The sequence below is a fragment of the Mustela nigripes genome, chromosome 12 (genome assembly GCF_022355385.1).
Source record: "Mustela nigripes isolate SB6536 chromosome 12, MUSNIG.SB6536, whole genome shotgun sequence".
Lineage (NCBI taxonomy): Eukaryota > Metazoa > Chordata > Mammalia > Carnivora > Mustelidae > Mustela > Mustela nigripes.
In genome coordinates, this window is record NC_081568.1 from 99,994,737 (window position 1) to 100,012,729 (window position 17,993).

The 17,993-nt window shown below is 35.6% G+C and overlaps 1 protein-coding gene across 4 annotated transcripts in view; it reads right to left on the reverse strand.

Annotated features, from left to right (window-relative positions):
• Positions 1-83: 83 nt before the first annotated feature.
• Positions 84-17,993, reverse strand: part of FAM169A (family with sequence similarity 169 member A) — a 108,963-nt gene continuing 91,053 nt past the window's right edge. For 3 of the 4 annotated variants that reach the window (XM_059418073.1, XM_059418069.1, XM_059418072.1), the window contains exons 7-13: positions 16,278-16,406; positions 15,646-15,758; positions 12,600-12,639; positions 11,958-12,108; positions 8,387-8,543; positions 5,187-5,390; positions 84-4,289 (exon numbers count right to left, since the gene is read on the reverse strand). In XM_059418073.1, coding sequence (XP_059274056.1) covers positions 3,741-4,289; positions 5,187-5,390; positions 8,387-8,543; positions 11,958-12,108; positions 12,600-12,639; positions 15,646-15,758; positions 16,278-16,406 — 1,343 coding nt within the window. In that variant the 3' untranslated portion in view covers positions 84-3,740. The remainder of the gene's footprint in view (positions 4,290-5,186; positions 5,391-8,386; positions 8,544-11,957; positions 12,109-12,599; positions 12,640-15,645; positions 15,759-16,277; positions 16,407-17,993) is intronic. The other variant, XM_059418071.1, reaches the window with a different exon arrangement.

Here is a 17,993-nt window from a genome sequence, read left to right on the forward strand (position 1 = left end):
AAGCACTTTTGTGATCTGAATTATGTTTGTAGCTTTGAGCTTTAAGTTGTCCGTAATATTACATTAATCTATGATCACATTAATGGTTTTAAATTGTTTATTTTTAAAGTCTGTCTGCAAAGTACAACCAATGTGATTAATTGTGCCTTTAACAAAATCATTTAATGTCCAAACAAATTCAATATCTAAACACATCACTGCCAATTAAAGTAGGGAAAAGGGAAAGAATATCAAAACACAGGCCAAGAAACAATCACAGAACAAACTACTTTTAAACTAAAAAACAAAAACAAAAACAAAACCAAGAAAAACTTGAGTACCTCAGTAAGACTTGCTCTTCTGAAAAACATAACATCTTTTCTAAATTCTATAAACATAGAAGTTTTAGAACACACACACATACTTAAAAACAAAGTTAGTTCCTTGGGAATGACTATCCAGTATGATACAATTATTTCAGGATGACAGAAGCTGAACCTTTCTTACAATTATATTTTAACAACTGATTTTGCCACTAATAGAAATGAATGTGTGAATAACTTTTAAGATTTGGAAGGTGAAAAAAAAAAAACAGACTAAAGGCAAAGGTAAGCATAATCCCACAGAACTCACTCTGCTTATTTTTTAGAACCCAAAATAAGCAAATTGTCTTATACAAAGAAAGCTTTATATTAAGTATGCCAACAGAAGCATAACATTTGTAACTAATCACATCCATGAAAGACCGGTAACACTTTAAACACCAGATCAGCTACTAGTGGACATACAAAGCAGAAATTTCTAAAATGCTGTTACACAGATGAGTAATGTTAGTATAAATTCTATATTTACATTAAGATCTGTATCAGTTTGCTGGTGTGACCAAACCTTAGAAGGTAATCCCTAAGGGTGAAGCAGTACATAGGAGCAGATATTTAGATACTAGATAAAGATTCAATTTAATGTAATCATAAACCTTCAAGATATTTTCTAAAGTCACTGAAACAATTTTAGGTAGTGTTCTCATCAGCTAAAAGTGAACCATTAATCACTATTAAGTGTTATCCTTGCCGTATTTATTCTCTGCAGTGAATGGAAACACCATGAATATAGACATTTTAAGTAGAAGACATTCTGTCATGCTATTTGATTTTATAAAAAATCATAATAGATCCTCTCACTTTTAAAAGTTGTAGATGAGCTTTATAATAAATTCTTAAATATATTTCTGTGATGTCTAGCAATTGGATAATTTAAGCTTGAAAGTAGAACTAAAATTCTGATATCTATGTTTTATATTACACAAGGAAATATACACATATTTACACAAACTGAAGAGAAATCCTTTTCCAGAAATAAAACTTCTAAACAGAAAAAAGCAGTTCACAAAGGACTAGAATGTGACTAGACAACAACTAGATTAGCTGGCTGTAATCAGATTTCAGTCCTCTATAATTCTCAAGTTTTTCTAATGCCTTGCAAAAAACTAAATATCTGATTAGTTTTATTTAGATTCCTTATTGAGGATAAATTTTGTTATAAATTCTATACTCATTGAGTACAGAACTCATTTACTGAACCGTGAATGTGTTACTGAACACGAAAGTTAGGTTTTTCTATGTTATCTAGCTTTCTCTACCATCCGTAAACCCCCTGAAAACATTATCAGTCAGAGATAATACATAATAAAAGTCTTCTTGTATGCTAAGCAAAAAGTTTTGAAACTGCTTAAAATGCTCTTGCTGTTTAAGAATAAACCAAACAAGTTTAACAAGTATGAGTTTAGACTGTTAGTCCCATTATATATCAATAACTAAACATGTTTTTGTGAACTCAGCAACTATATTCACATATCACGAGTTGTCAGTGAGCTCAATCTTAAACTACCCCCTTTTAAAGAAACTATTCTCAAAAGAACAATGAGCAATCGAAGTAAAAAAGTAAAATATCTAAGTGTTAGGTTTTTAAATCTATTTTACGAAATTAAAAATGGAAAGGTTAAGAATTTACTAAATCTCGAATCTTTATATCCCTAATTGTGGTAGTAAAGTTTCTCACAAAATCTATAAAACAGCATAAATGTGATAGATGTACTAGTACCAGTCATACTTATTTTTTCAATTAGTCAGCATTTGTTGAGAAAACAAATGGCCAAAGTGCTTTAATTTTCATTTGGAGTGCAATCATTTGGCTTGCTCTGACCAATAATTAAGGAAAATGTAGAGGATAACTCAAAATTTTACATGAACAGGAGGGTTTGCTATTTTGCCTCCCTAAACATTTTAACCTAGCTTATTAGACCTAAAATGTCAACATTCCAAAATAAAATTTAATGATATCACCTGACTGTAAACTGGATAAACCTTGGACATCAATCCTTAGCACCTCAAATAACGTCATAACATGGTTATGGTTTTTTCACAAGGACCAAGCTGTTTCAAAAACAACCTAAATGGTTTCAAAGCATTTTCCAAATTAACTGCAAATCTGAGTACACACAGTACTTCCAAAGAGTAAGACTGTTTTAAGATTCTCTTTGGATTCTAAGAATAACCATTTTGTTCATTTTTAAATAAATTACTATATAAAAATTAGCAAGAGGATTTGTTTTTTAAGTTCTCCTATGCAAAGGCTTTGCTGTAGTACCACAATGTATACACTTAGGCTAGTTTGTAACCTGTACTCAAACAAATTAAGAGTGAGCAAGACCAGAGCAACAACCAAAGCCTCCAGTTCGATCTAAGCTCTTTTAGCTATAGCTCCTTAGGCAGATCCATTCCTGCCATCTAGATCTAAAATTGTGGGGCACAGTCCAAACTTACCCAGATACGGATGCCAAGGGCATAAGCTGGCAGACAGGCAGGCAGATCTTTTGGCAGGAATCACTCTGAGTTAGGGAAGTGGATAAAAGCTGAGGAGAATGTACGATTCTAGAATAAAGGCAGTGGTAGGGTTAAGGAGAAGCCTCAGAAGGGCCCTCACATTTCTGAAGTATATATGCTAATTGAATGAGGACAAAAGTTAATAGTCCCCAGCTTCGAATATTTTATATAATTATATTAGTGTCTACATGCCAGAGTTAAATCCCTAGCAGTACTGTATATATTGGATGTCATAAAGACTGAGGTGGAAACATTTAATACCTTTCCTCAGACACTGAAGTCAAAGGAAGAAACTGCACCTACGCAACTAAGAATTAAGAGGCCAAAATACCACCTTCACAAACCTTTCACCATAAATTTCTATTTGTGCTCTCATTTAGTTGAAGTATATTTTCATTTACTGACATTTTTGTTTAGACATGCCTACATTTTTAAAAAATGATTAGTTTTGATTATTAAGATAAAACTACTAGAACGCTCACCAAGTTTACTATTAAAATCCATAGTATAAAAGATTTCTGTGATCCTTACAAGTAATGTAAAGCCTACTACTTTCACTGTAATTTAGATTTTCTGAAATATTAATGGTCAGACATCCCCAATTGCTAAAGAAAATATAGTATGATCTGGTTTCTCAAAGTTGAAACATGGTTAATAAAAATAAAAAAATTGTATTTACACAAAATAGCCTGAAAAATCAAAAAGAAGGGTGAATCCTAGGTCCTAAGGGGGACGGAAAACCGGCATCATAAATAAGTTCAAAGTGAAATTTTGGAATTTTTGCCCTGTGCCCCATGCCATTTATTAATTACCATATTTTAAAAACAACAATTACGTTACAAAGAAGAGGGAAGATGATAATCTGCATATCTTCTTCATTCATGTCAGCTTGGCTTTCTTCTTCGCAGGTCCTTTATGCCCTTTGGCCTTTCTTCTTAAATTCCGCCTGTCTACCACAGGCACTTCCACTTCTATTTCCTCTGAGCTGCTATCCACAGTTTTTTCTGCTGACTGTGCAAACTGATCCAGCTGCTCAGAAGACGCTTCGGACTGCTCCTCTGACTGGTTTTTCTGTCCTGCACTCTGTGAAAATGGCACATCTTCAAGTTCAACCTCTATCAAAGAGCTCTGAGTAAGAGCTGTAGACGTTTCCTGGGGCTCAGGCACCCCTTCGTCACCCTGGTCTTCCAATGAAGAAGTAGTGTTGGGTGATAAATTTTCAGAGATTGATTCCTCAGAAAATTCAGCTATCACAGAGTTTGGAAAACCACTGTCAGATCGTTCTTCATTTGGGATGGTAGCCACATTGTCTGAACTCCCAAAATGTGCTTTCTTTCTTGAAACTAGGGGCAGTTTCTCTTCAGTGTGTCCCTTTTCATCAGATGGGCCTTCGTCCAGCAACATTTCTGTGTCAGTTATATGCGAGATCTAAAAATAAAAGACTCAGCGAGCAAAATTTTGCAGTGTAGCTCTTATATAAATTACACACTAATATGCAATGATAACTGCATTTTCAAGAATTCAAGACTCATTACTTTCATTCATCAGGTGTACATATTCTGAATACAAGTCTATTATTTCAAAACTGTCACAGGATAGCCTGGTTCTTGCTTTAAAGATATAATAAAAGTATTTCTTTTACCTCAAAATGTATTAGAACATTTTAAACTTATCAAAGTTCTTTAAACCATGAATCAACTAAAACTTTTTAGTTTCTTGTATTACTGGAGCCAGAACCAAGAGTCCTCTGGGGCTTGACACTGTGCCACCACACGAAGTTTGACTACAGTTTCATTAGATGACAGGGAAGGGCAATGGAGATTTTATTCATTTATTTATTTGAGACACTAATAAAATAATGCTATGCAATAGTTTTTTCCCTTAAATTGGAATATCTGAAAGTAAAAATGAAGTTCCTTTAAAAATATTCTATTGGGTTTTTCCCACTAATCTAATCTGTCTCCGTTTAAAACAAATTAAAATGACTATTCGTCATGGACTATGTAAGCAATAGGTATTCTAGTATTTGGTAAATAATGTTTTATCTATTTGCCTAAGCATTTCTCTAAATCTACAAAATAAAATTTGTTTTGTTACCAGAAGTCAGGTACGTATTTTAAGGTTACAAAGATGTGAATTTGTGGAATATTACTGATTGTATTTTCTTAAAATACCTAATCTAGCATAAAAATTAATATAGAATTTATTTTCCTGAAAGACTATATATATTAAGGGAGAGGAAAATATATATATTATTATGCCCCTTCCATGTCACCAACAATGGAACAGTTTGACTATAAAAAATTAAATTATTTCCCTTCTTACCTTATCCTGTGCAACAGTATCAGGGGGTTTTGAAGATTCTACCACCAGTGGAACAAGAGCAGTAGAGTCTTCACTGGAGTTAAGAGACTGCAATTTTATTTCTTCATCTAAAACTTCACTAGTGGAGTCTTCCTCTTCAGTTATAAGTGAGGTTTTAAGAGTATCATCCATTATCTCACCATTCATAGGCTCTACTTCAGATTCCTACATCATTGGGGGGAAAAGTAAGTCAGGACACAATTACAGGCTAATTTATTTGTCATGTAAAGTGAGTCCATTCTCGGTCTCCACCAGGACTCAAGGTAAAGTCTACCACATTGCAGGGCATGAGTTAAGGAACAGTCTTACTGAGAAAAGATTAAATTTTTCAGGCAGGGTCAGTAAAAGAGAAGGCACAAGTAACCCAAACTCCCTCTGTTCTTATGGAGACAGCAGACCGTGATGCTCTGTAGACACAGGATAGGTCTGAGATGCAGTGAAGACACCCTGTCCCCTTCTTGTTGTTCTTTATAGGACCATCAGGAATGAAATCTTTTCAGTAAGAAGGCACCAGAGACTCTAGATTTGATGCCAGCTCTTTACAGAACACCAGTTGATGAGCACTTGGAATCTCTGGGGCCTGTGGGAAGTTAACAGGTTATGCTGCCAGAGGGAGGAAGCACTACCAGTCTTGTGGGAAGCTGAGTTTGGATATAGCTTCTTGCTGGAAGAAGAAAACTCTGCCTCAGTTTCCTCATTGTCCAGTCAATTTTGGGTCATTTTTTTGAACAATCCTACTCTTTGTATCACATTGAATATGGAAGTATCAGTGAGGAAGTAAAACAAACCTCCCAATTCTGAAACTCTTCTGCCAATGTTTATCAATATAAAATAATTATATTTAATGTTTAATAGTTCTAATGAATCTTAGTGACATTCTAATAGAGGGCATTTTATTACTATTGTAAAAATTAGAAAATGATTAAAATTAGAAAATGATGCACTCAAGGGCTCAGAAATAGGTTTGTCTGGTTTATATAAGATCTCTAAAGTCATAGGGATGCTGAAAACAGGGATTAGAAAAATTTATCTGGCCAGACAGTATAAAAAAAATAGACTACATACAGAAGGTAATTATAATAAAGCTCATAAAAGGATCAGGGTAGTAAAAAATGCTGAAGAAAATGAGAAAAACACAGCAAAAGCTTAAAAAACCCCGAATACTGAAAGTGAGAAGCAACAGAAGAGAAAAACCTGTCTTTCAAGTTTTAGGTTTGGGAATAGAAAGAAAGATTAAACACACACACACACACACACACAGAAGGTCCAATATAGGAGTGGTAAGAACAGAGATTATGTTGAATTTAAGATGATCAAAGACATCTGTCTACATAGAATATTCAAAAGATAAGTAATATCATAGCATTACAGTCTCAATTAATATTCAAAGTCTAGAGTTGCTGGTCATCCCACAGAAATGAGAGTTCAACCATTAGATTGGATGCATTTTCATGTAGAGAACATGAACCAAGAACAGAAAGCCAAAAACTGAGTTCTAGACTTCTAGACTTCTAGAATGTCCACGAATAAAGGGAAAAAAGCGTAACAGTCAAATAATAAACAAAACCAAAACAAAACTTCAGGTAGGAAAACCAAGAAACCAAAGTACAGTGAGTGGTGTTATAAAACTTACCTTATGGGGGCCTAGAGAATATTAAGGAAGACACAGTAGTCAATCTAGGTGAGGAAAACCGATGGAAGTGAATGCAAGTGTCACTGGTGTCCTACAAGAGTATGTGCTCAACATACAGCTAGACAAATGAAACCCATTACATGAAGTATATACAGCATAATCTTAAGTTTTTACAAGAAAAATAACAATATATTCCCATAAATGTCTGGATGCACATTTTTAAACATGTGCTTTACTGTTCAAATTTTTCACAAGAAAAAAATGTCACTTAAAAACACAGTTTCATGGGGGCACCTGGGGGGCTCAGTGGGTTAAGCCTCTGCCTTCAGCTCAGGTCATGATCCCAGGATCCTAGGATGGAGTCCCGCATCGGGCTCTCTGCTCAGCAAGCAGCTTGCTCCCCTCCCTCTCTCTCTCTGCCTAACTCTCTGCCTACTTGTGATCTCTCTCAAAAAAATAAATAAATAAAATCTTTAAAAAAAAATACAGTTTCATGAAACAGAGAAAGCGAGAGCTAAACTGGAATATGCTAAGGAAATAAAATTGGTAACATAGTGATACTTCTTTGGATGCTGGCTGGACTTGGCAAACAGATAAAAGACTTTTAAAGAATCTTAAGCACCTAGGAAAGAAGAAATAAGAAATCTCTACAGAGCCCAAGATGGAAGATACTAAAGATAAAGAGGAGAAGAAGAGGAATGAACAGAGAAGAGAAAAAAAAAAAAAAGTTAAGGGCAAATACTAGAAGAGCTGCAAAAATCAGGCCAAAAAAAGAATTTACTCGGTCACAAAGGATTTTTCCATTTGTTTTCCACTGTTTAAAAAAAAATGAATTCAGTTATCAATTGTAGTCAAATTATCAATTAGAGTCACATATATATATATATTTTTAATGTATGTTTGTTTTAACCTTCTAACCAAGATACAGGTGCAACTGTGGCCTTAACGACCTTACTTCTAACTGGTTCTACAAAGTGTATCTTATGATCATATATAATTTCTGTCACTTCTTAAGTATGTTTAATCTCTCAAATTAATTTGTATTTTAAATATACAGAGGGATCTTACTACCTAAAATGCTCAATTTTACCTTTGCTGTAAGTCACACTTAAAAATTCAGATTGAGGGGTGCCTGGGTGGCTCACTGGGTTAAAGCCTCTGCCTTCAGCTCGGGTCATGGTCTCGAGGTCCTGGGATCCAGCCCCTCGTCAGGCTCCCTGCTCAGCCTGCCTCCCCCTCTTTCTCTGCCTGCCTCTCTGCCTACTTGTGATCTCTCTGTCAAATAAATAAATAAAATCTTTAAAAAAAATCTTCAGTGAAACACGCAACAATACTTTTAACTTTATCCTCTCCCCAACTCCAGTACCTGACCTTGCTTAGGACAGAGCTATGCTTTTAAGCATCAAGCACAATTTCTACTAGGACTCTAAAATAGATCACATTTTCCTAACAATATATGATTAAGAAAGTTTAAATTTAGTTTACTAAATTTACTTTACTTTATTTAGTAATAAGCAGGATCTCATACCTTTTCACCATCTTGCTTTTCCAGGCGTGGTTGGGTTTCTGGTGCAGGCCGAGCATCCTTATCACTGTTTTCATCCTCAAATTCAATCACACTTTGTTCAGCTTCTTCTTCCAGGAATTCTTCTGAGCTCTCTGATGTGCGTGCAGTAGATTCCAATCTAGGAAAGAAAACCACTCTTACTTGTTTTATTAAGGATGAATATAAAATTTCAGGAGTCTGTTAACACAGTAACACTTTAAAACAATCAACCAAGTGTCGTTCAATGAACAACTTCCCATATTAAATGTCCAAAACCAATCTCCTCTTCTTATAAACTTGTCCTCTTTGCTACCTTGTTCTCTAGTTTGAACAGTAACACCACAATCTCCACAATCATGTAAGCTAGATTCTTCTTTTACTCTAACTGTATCTCACTGATTCTCCTTCTACTAGAATGAAAACACATTCCCAATTTACCTGAGATAGTGCAGTTCACAGCTTTTGTCCCAGCATCGGCATAATCACTAATAACACCCCTTTCAGTCTCAAAGATACCAGTTTGGACAATAAATGATATGGTTTTGTTCTACTTCCAAAATGCCTTTCAAACATATCCCTACTTTTCTGTTTTCGTTTTCATGATCCTCCTTTAGGCCCTCCCTGGACCACCACAATTTTGTCCCAACTCATCTCCGAACTTGCTGTACATACAATCTTTAGTGAAGCTATAAGAGCTATTATATTATAACCCATCCATACCTGTGACAGTCCAGGTCAGAAAACTCTGATGGTTCTCTACAGCTTAGAGAATAAAGTGTATTTCCTTACAAAGGCTAACATGACCCAACCCTCATATGTATCTATACATTAGCCTCTGAAATCATCGAACATTTATTATCTTGTTTCTGGGGGTTAGGAATCCAGGTGTGGCTTAGCTGAGTACCTCTGTCTCACAGTCTCATGGAGTCACAATCAACCCAGCAACTGGGGATGCAGTCTCATCTGAAAATCTGACTGGCAGTACTCCCCGCAACCACCCTGAGCTCACACTCATGTGGATGCTGGTAGCATTCAGTTCATCATGCAGGCCAACAGACTGAGGGCCCAGTTCCTTGGGGACTATTGCCACATGGTCCCTCCTCACAGGGCTGCTCAAAGTATGGCTACTTGCTTCCCCTGCATGAATTATCTTACCGGGCCTCATCCACCAGGCAAAGGTGGTCTTCTTGCTCATCCTATTACTAAATACTTCATTGAGTCACTTCGCTCATGCTGCTACAACACCCAGCTGGCCTGGGACCTAGATTCTCATATTTTTATTTCCTACTAGATGGTAACATTTACATCATACATCAGTTATCCTTATTAATATTACTCTTAGCTTTTTGTCTTTGCTCATGCTATATCTGCATGGTACAATATGGTAGCCACAACATATGTCATGATTTACATTAATCAAAATTAAATGAAATTTAAAATTCAGTTTCTAAGTTCCATGCACTGGCCATACTTGAAGTGCTCAATGGGCATACTAAAGTAGGGCTGCCATTTTGGACAGGGCAGATAAAGCACATTTTTTCATCATCATAGTAAGTTCTCTGGACAACCCTGGTATACAGCAGGGGTCAACCAACTTTTCCATTAAGTTTTATGGGCGATTCGGTCGCCGAACAACTATTCAACTCTGCCATTGTAATACAAAAGCAACCATACAAACATGTAAGTTAATGAACATGGAACTGTTACAACAAAGTTTTATTTACAACAGTCAGTAGGTCAAATTTGAGCTACAGACCATAATTTGTGGAACCCTGGACTAGAACACCTTCTCTCTCAACTCTGCTTGTTGAGTTTCAACTTATTTTTGAAGACCTGGTCCAAATGCCAAATCTCTCTATCCTCTCACATTTAATCAAATCTCTCCTGTGCATCTACACCGTTTTGTACTTCTGTTACTGTACCATCATAATCTACCTTGCAGTTTCTTTTTTTTTTTTTCTTAAGATTTTATTTATTGATTTGATAGAGAGAGATCACAAGTAGGCAGAGAGGCAGGCAGAGGAGGGTGGGGAAGCAGGCTCCCCGTTGAGCAGAGAGCCCGATGCGGCGCTCCATCCCAGGACCCTGAGATCATGACCTGAGCCGAAGGCAGAGGCTTTAACCCACTGAGCCACCCAGGCACCCCATACCTTGCAGCTTCTTAACCCATGTCACAGGTATAGCTTGAAATTTTGTTCTTCATAACAGCTGAGCAAGCATTCAACCATTTAGTCTTATGTTACTATTCTACTTATGAAAAACAAACAAAATTCCACAATAATTTGGGATGTTCAATATAAAATGCACGGTTACATTCCCTTCTAAAAAGGATATTACAGGGCACCTGGGTGGCTCAGTGAGTTTAGGCCTCTGCCTTCAGCTCAGGTCATGATCCCAGGATCCTGAGATGGAGCCCCTCATCCCGCTCTCCACTCAGTGGGGAGCCTGCTTCCCCCTGCCCCTCTCTGCCTGCCTCTCTTGTCTACTTGTGATCTCTGTCTGTCAAATAAACAAATAAAATCTTTTAAATAAATAAATAAAATAAAAAGGATATTACATCAAAATGTTATACAGGAAGAAAACTAATTATCTAACCTCTTTTCACAAATTATTGGATTTAAATAGTTATATTTGCCTTTATCACTAAAACATTTATATAATTACCCAATTATCCAAATTTTAAATTATTTACATAATGAAATTAGCATACCTACAGAATTTTCTACTTGAGGAAAATAATTTCACAGATAAAATGCCAAAGTTATGAATGGTTAACTCAGGAACAACTGGTAGGACTATTAGGACAAAAAAGTCAAGTTTTATTATAAAATATGAAGTCTTGCTTTCTTTAAGGTTCCAAGGAAGATAGAGGATAAAGTTCTGATCTGAGTTTTCTCTTGTCTCAGCTGGCTATTAAGTTCCTAGAGAAGGGGACCAAACAGGCTTACGGTTATCACTAATTTGTGTTATATCCAGTAACCCAGTAAAATGAATCCATTATAAAATAGAACTTAGGGTTTTTTAAAAAATTGACTAATCCTCAACAATACTAAAATCTATAGCTACTATAAAAGTTGGGATAATATAATTACTAGAATATTCTCTTGGATTTTCAGACATGAGAGATTAAATTGTGGATTTATTTTACTCTCTCACTAGCAACTTCTCCCTGTAATACATCAAAGTGAGTACAATCAGCAATCCTGTACAAGAATTCAAATACAAACTCTTACACCAAGGTTATGTGCTACACAAATAATACAATAATAACTTCTACCTCAAATACTAAATACTAATAATATGAAAATAAGGGGCACAGGGGTGGCTCGGTTGGTTAAGCATCTAACTTTGGCTCAGGTCATGATCCCAGGGTCCTAAGATGGAGCACTGCATGAGGTTGGGGGTGTTCCTGCTCAGTGGGGAGCCTGGTTCTCCCTCTCCCTCTACCTCTGCCTCTCCCTCTCCTTGTGCTCTCTCTCTCAAATAAAAACCTTTAAAAAATTATGAAAATAAGAATAATGAAATAATGACAGTAAAATAACCAATACTTTACTTGTTTATTGAAGCTGTAGGTGAAGTCTGGGGTGTCTTTTCATCTTCTCCTTGAGAACTACTAAATTCAGTATCCTGAAACCGCTTCCCAATCTTTGGTCGCTTCAGATGACTACCTCGAGAACGAGTGGAAACCGGTGTTTTATCATGACCTGAGAAAAAAATAACAAAACTACAATTAATTCAGTATGTCCTGAAAGGATTATGTTACAATACACAGAAATGTAAGAACTAGGACAGCTTACATATATTCCCACAATTACACATTTCTTTCTCTCACTTGTATCAGGCCAAGATACAATGGCAGTTTTTTTTTCTAACTTATGAAATAACTTCGCATTATTCTATTCCTCACATTTCCATATTGCCCTGAGCTCTGCAATGTATTTTTGCATTTTTACTTATATTGTCTCCCAAAAATCCTGGAACATAAACAAGGCAGATATAACTCTATTTTACAGGTAAGAAAATTAGGAAAAAAGAGGTAAGGTAGCTTTGTTCACATAGCAAGACCAGTGGTAGTGGTGGCATTAGAACTCAGCTCTAGATCTTAGTGGAATAAGTCTTCACTTACTCTATGGGACATCTCCCACCCCTAAATTCTAATCATCTCAAATACTGGTAGATTAGCTCAATTTCTCACCTTCAGAAGTACTTGCAAAGGCATCTTTTAGAGAGTCAATCTAAAATAGAAATACAGATTAAAACCAAACATTTTAGTTCATTTTTTTCTCCCTATGAATCTATTTTAGTCAGTGCCAAAGAAAATCTTATGAAACATTTTTCAAACATTTTTGCATTCACTATTCACCATTCACCTGAAGAAATTAAAAGATAATGTTACAGCCTCAGTTTATCCTGATGTTGAGCCCATACCAAGCCATCTAATACGTTACAGTGCAACTCACTGAAGTTTCCTAGTGTCCTGTCCTCAGCTACCTCCTCTTCTCTGTCTACATGCTTTCCCTGTGTAATTTTATCTACTACCTTTACTTCAACATCTATTTGCTGATGAATCCAGGTATGTAATTAATCTCCCTAACTTCTTACCTGATTTCCAAAGAAATATGGATGCTCCATCCAATTTCACAACCAACCAACCTGTTCCAAATTAAACTATTTTCCCAATATTATTCCCTATCTTGGTTAATGGCAGTAACAGTTCAGTCAGCCATTCTGGCCAAAAACCTGTGAGTCAGTAATGACTTCTTCTTAACCGTCCTTAAGTGAACTGCAAAGCCTTCAATTCTGACTCTGAAGACTCTCTCACAACTGCCCCCTCCTTTGTATTACCGATTCTCTAGTTTAGGCCTTTATCATCTTTAATGTGATTATTCCAAGAGCCTCATCCCTGGTATCCCTCACTCTAATCGCATGCTCTGTAATCCCTTCCAACCCCATGGCAAAGATGCTTCCAAATCACAAACTGCGCTACTCTTTTGCTTTAAAAAAACAAAAACAAAAAACATTTAATGGTTTATTACTGCCTAGAATATAAACTCTCAACCTCTCTCAACTCTGAAAACCAATTTACACTTGTTTGGTTTTTGGTTTTTCTTTAAACACACTAGCCTTTGGAAAACCTTAGCCTTTGTCACAAAACTCACACCTGTCCCTTGAAAGCCAGATTGATTGCTACTTCACCTACTCCACTCCTTGCGCAGAGTTACTCACTGTGCTATGTACCTTCATCATTTGCTATTTGCCCTATTAAGGCAATTATAATCCTGTAGTTTGTTTATGTAATCTGGTTCCAATAATGGACCATCTACTTCTCCCATGCTTGTAAGAACCACATCTTTGTATATCTAGCACTTGCCAAAGTATCTACTTCATTATATAAACTACTATTCATTCGTTCATCACACACTTACTGAAACCCTATGACACAGCAGGCACTGAGACTTTAAGAAGATCTACTGACAGGACACAAACAAGGATAAACTGGGACAGATAAGACAAAAATCCTGTCTTCAAGAAGCCTACAGTTGAACTAGATAAGGTTAACACACATATAAAAATCATTTTAAAATGGTACAAAGAGTATAAGTACATGTAATGTTTTATGTCACAAAATAGGAAAAAGCAAGTAGAAATACCATCACCGCCTGAAGAATAAATCATATAGTGACTGTTTCACAGTGTATCTCAAAACATCGAGTTGTACACCTTAAATATGTACAATCTTTGTCAATTATACCTCAGCAAAGCTAAAAGCAATGTGGTTAAAATAAACAAGACCACTTCCCCATTTGGTTAGCAATAAAAGAGAGAAAATATTTTTTTGAGAGATAAAATATTTTAATGTGAGAAATATTTCCCTTGAACTAATTAAAATCTTAAAGTAATTTGAAGAATATGAATTTCTAAAATGAAAGAAAACTGAATTTATGCTGCCACCCTTGTGACATGGTTTAATATATATTCTCATGTACACAACCCATTTAAAATTATATGGTTTAATATATATTCTCATTTACACATCCCATTTAAAATTATTTGGCAAATCACTGTTCTCACCATATTTTGGGGAAAGATTTTTTTCTACCTTCCCTGATTTTATGATGTCTGACCAATACTAATTAAGTTTAAGAGTATCTGAGGAATTTGAACCTCAATATAATCAAACCTGGGGTTATCATTTAGCTTGAATTTCCAAATGTAGATAAAAACAAAAAATCTAACTCCTTACATGTGATTGTATGATTTACATTATCCTTTTTTTTTTTTTAAGATTTTATTTATTTATTTGACAGACAGAGATCACAAGTAGGCAAAGAGGCAGGCAGAGAGAGAGGAGGAAGCAGGCTCCCTGCTGAGCAGAGAGCCTGATGCGGGGCTCGATCCCAGGACCCTGAGATCATGACCTGAGCCGAAGGCAGCGGCTTAACCACTGAGCCACCCAGGCGCCTCCTGATTTACATTATCCTTAAAAACGTTTCCAAAAAGTTTAGTCAACACTCACACGGATCAAGGAAGAAATAAGAGGCACAAATAATTCCCCAAAGCACTTGTCCCTGGAAGATTTACCTAGTACTTTCAAAATGCATTACATTCTACAAAGACCTAGCATACAGAGACTCAAACTTTCCACAGTAACTTCATAACTTTTGACCTACTACTAATTTCACTTCTAGAAATTTATGAGTGCAAGGAAAGAATTACATAGGCAAAAAGATGTATATATGAATGTGTTCACTGCTGAGCCACTTACGCAAAAAAACTTAAGTAATATGTTAAAGAACTAAACAATGGTATTTACACAGAATAGTATGCTGCTATTTAATAATCGTGTTTTGAAACCATAATGCCATGGAAATGCTTATAATATTATGTTAGTGGAGGAAAAACAGAAGCAGCATTACAGAAAACAAAAATATACAATGTTCTATAATATATATTAAATACAAATAGAAAACTGTTAACAGTTGCTGTATCTGGGGTAGTGGGATTAGAGATTTTTATTTTCTTCTATTTCTTCTATATTATTTTGTGTGATTCCAAATTATTTTTCAAGGAAAATTAAGTCCTTAGTAAGCCATTAACAGGAGATTCCAAGAAAACTAACACAGTAAAAAATTAAAATTACATAACTTGATGAACACTAACATTTACAAAATTAAATATTAGCTGAATCTAGTTTAAAGAAACAAAAATTATTTCCTACAATAAATACACAGTGTACCTACAGTTAGCTGCATCTCACTAGACTGATTGTCTTCAGTTCCTGCTTCATATTCTGGAACAGATGCAAGACCATATTCTCCAGACATAGGTCTTTTAGCTTCATTTTGAGAAACTGCTGTGTATAGAAGAATTTTAAAAATTGTAACCCAATCAGTATTTGGTTTTAACTACAACATGGTTTGTACTGATTTTTCACAAAAGCCCTGAATAGCAGCCTGAACAGAAGGGTGTTGAAAACCTAAGTGTGGAATATCTCCTTCACCAATATCTTATAATGAAAACTTGCAATTACAAAATTATTAGTTATCTATATTTCGTGACTTTGAGGAAAGACCAGGGACTACTCTCTGATTCCTTGATGCCTAGTCTATGCTGCTTTAGTATCTGTGTTTCCTTCTTACCCACCAATTCCTAGAATGTCAGACTCTGCTGGGCTATTATAATTCTAAATCCTCTTATTATTAGTGACTCAAATGTTAATACATAACAAAAATTCAAAGTTTAGAAAAGAGGATCTGTTACTAGAGAGGTCACATTACAATATACCATAACTCCAGACTAAGAGCCACAAACATTAAAAGGCTCTGCTCTTTAACCCTGACATGTGTTTCAATTTGAAACCTGTAATTCTTACCTGTAATTTTAAGTGTTTCTCTCTGTAATGCTCTGGTGACTGGTATCCGCTGGTACCAGTGTCCAACACCTTCAACCTCCCAAAGGAGTTCATGATCTCCTGGATACTTTTCAAAGTACTGCTTGCAAGCTGAAAAATACATTTAGAATTTTCTAGAAACCCCAAATTATCAGTTATTTTAGAAAACAGAAAGAAGACACAAAGTAAGCTGCCCAACTCACTTAATGGGGCTAGCATAACACAAATGCAACTCAATTACACATCAGTCTCATTTATGCAAATTTTAACCTGAACAGACAATAAAAATCCTATTAGAAGATGTGTTGCACCATTAAGGAGGAAATTACTCAATATTACTGAGGGGCATAAAATTACAATGATTATTAGACTCAATAGTATAAAAACACCAATTCTCACCAATCATTTGGTAAATTCCATGCAAATATAAACAAATTCCCAACAAGTTTGTTTTTTAAGAGAACTTGTCAAAACTTGACCCCAAATTCAAAATGAAAGAAGAAAGGGTTAAGAAAAAGGATATGGGAAAAAAAGATGAAGAAAAGGAAAAAGAAAAACTGAAATACCAGGGGGAAAAAGCCCATGAGGAAAGGACACACCAAGAACCTGGCAAATGACAGAGGTAGCATTACATCTCCTGGCAGAGCAGACTATCAAAATAATAATGCAGGGTGGCTCAGTGGGTTAGAGCCTCTGCCTTCGACTCGGGTCATGATCTCAGGGTCCTGGGATCGAGCCTTGCATCAGGCTCTCCACTCAGCAAGGACACTGCTTCCCCCGCCCTCTCTCTCTGCCTGCCTCTCTGCCTACTTGTAATCTCTGTCAAATAAATAAATTCTTTAAAAAAAATAATGCTAGAACAAGAATCTATATAGAAAAGGCAGATCCTGACCTCACATCATAAAATTAAATTTTAGATGGAGTCTAATACTTACTAAGAGAAGCAAATTATTTAAAAGAAAACTAAGAGAATACCTCCTAAACATAATGGTGCTGAAAGATTTCTCATAAAAGATATGAAAACCACAATCCGTAATGAAATATTATGATAAACCCATTACAGTTTAAAACTTTCTATGAGGAACTAGGCAACAGAAATTTCTTTTTTTTTTTTAAGATTTTATTTATTTATTTGACAGACAGAGATCACAAGTAGACAGAGAGGCAGGCAGAGAGAGAGGAGGAAGCAGGCTCCCTGCTGAGTGGAGAGCTGGATGCCGGGCTCGATCCCAGGACCCTGAGATTATGACCTGAGCCGAAGGCAGAGGCCTTAACCCACTGAGCCACCCAAGTCTCCCTGCAACAGAAATTTCTAATGATAGAAATGTCCTATATCAGCAATGTCCAGTAGAGTAGCCACTAGCCACATGTGGCTAATGGAGAAATGAATGCATAATTTAATTTTAATTAAACTGAAATTAAATCTAATTTATATTAGTGACTGCCAAACTGGACTGCACAGTATTACATTAAAAAGATATCATAAAAACACAAATTAGGAGATTTTCAGAATAAGACAAAGAATTAGTACTCTCAGCATATAAAAAAAAATCCTAAATTTTAATTAGAGAGATAAAATGACCCCAAAAAGAACTGGTAGATGTTATGAAAAGGATATTTACACATAACAAAACTGACAGGTCACTTAACAAAGGCAAAGACGGCAAACCTCACTAGGTGCCAGGGAAATGCAAGATG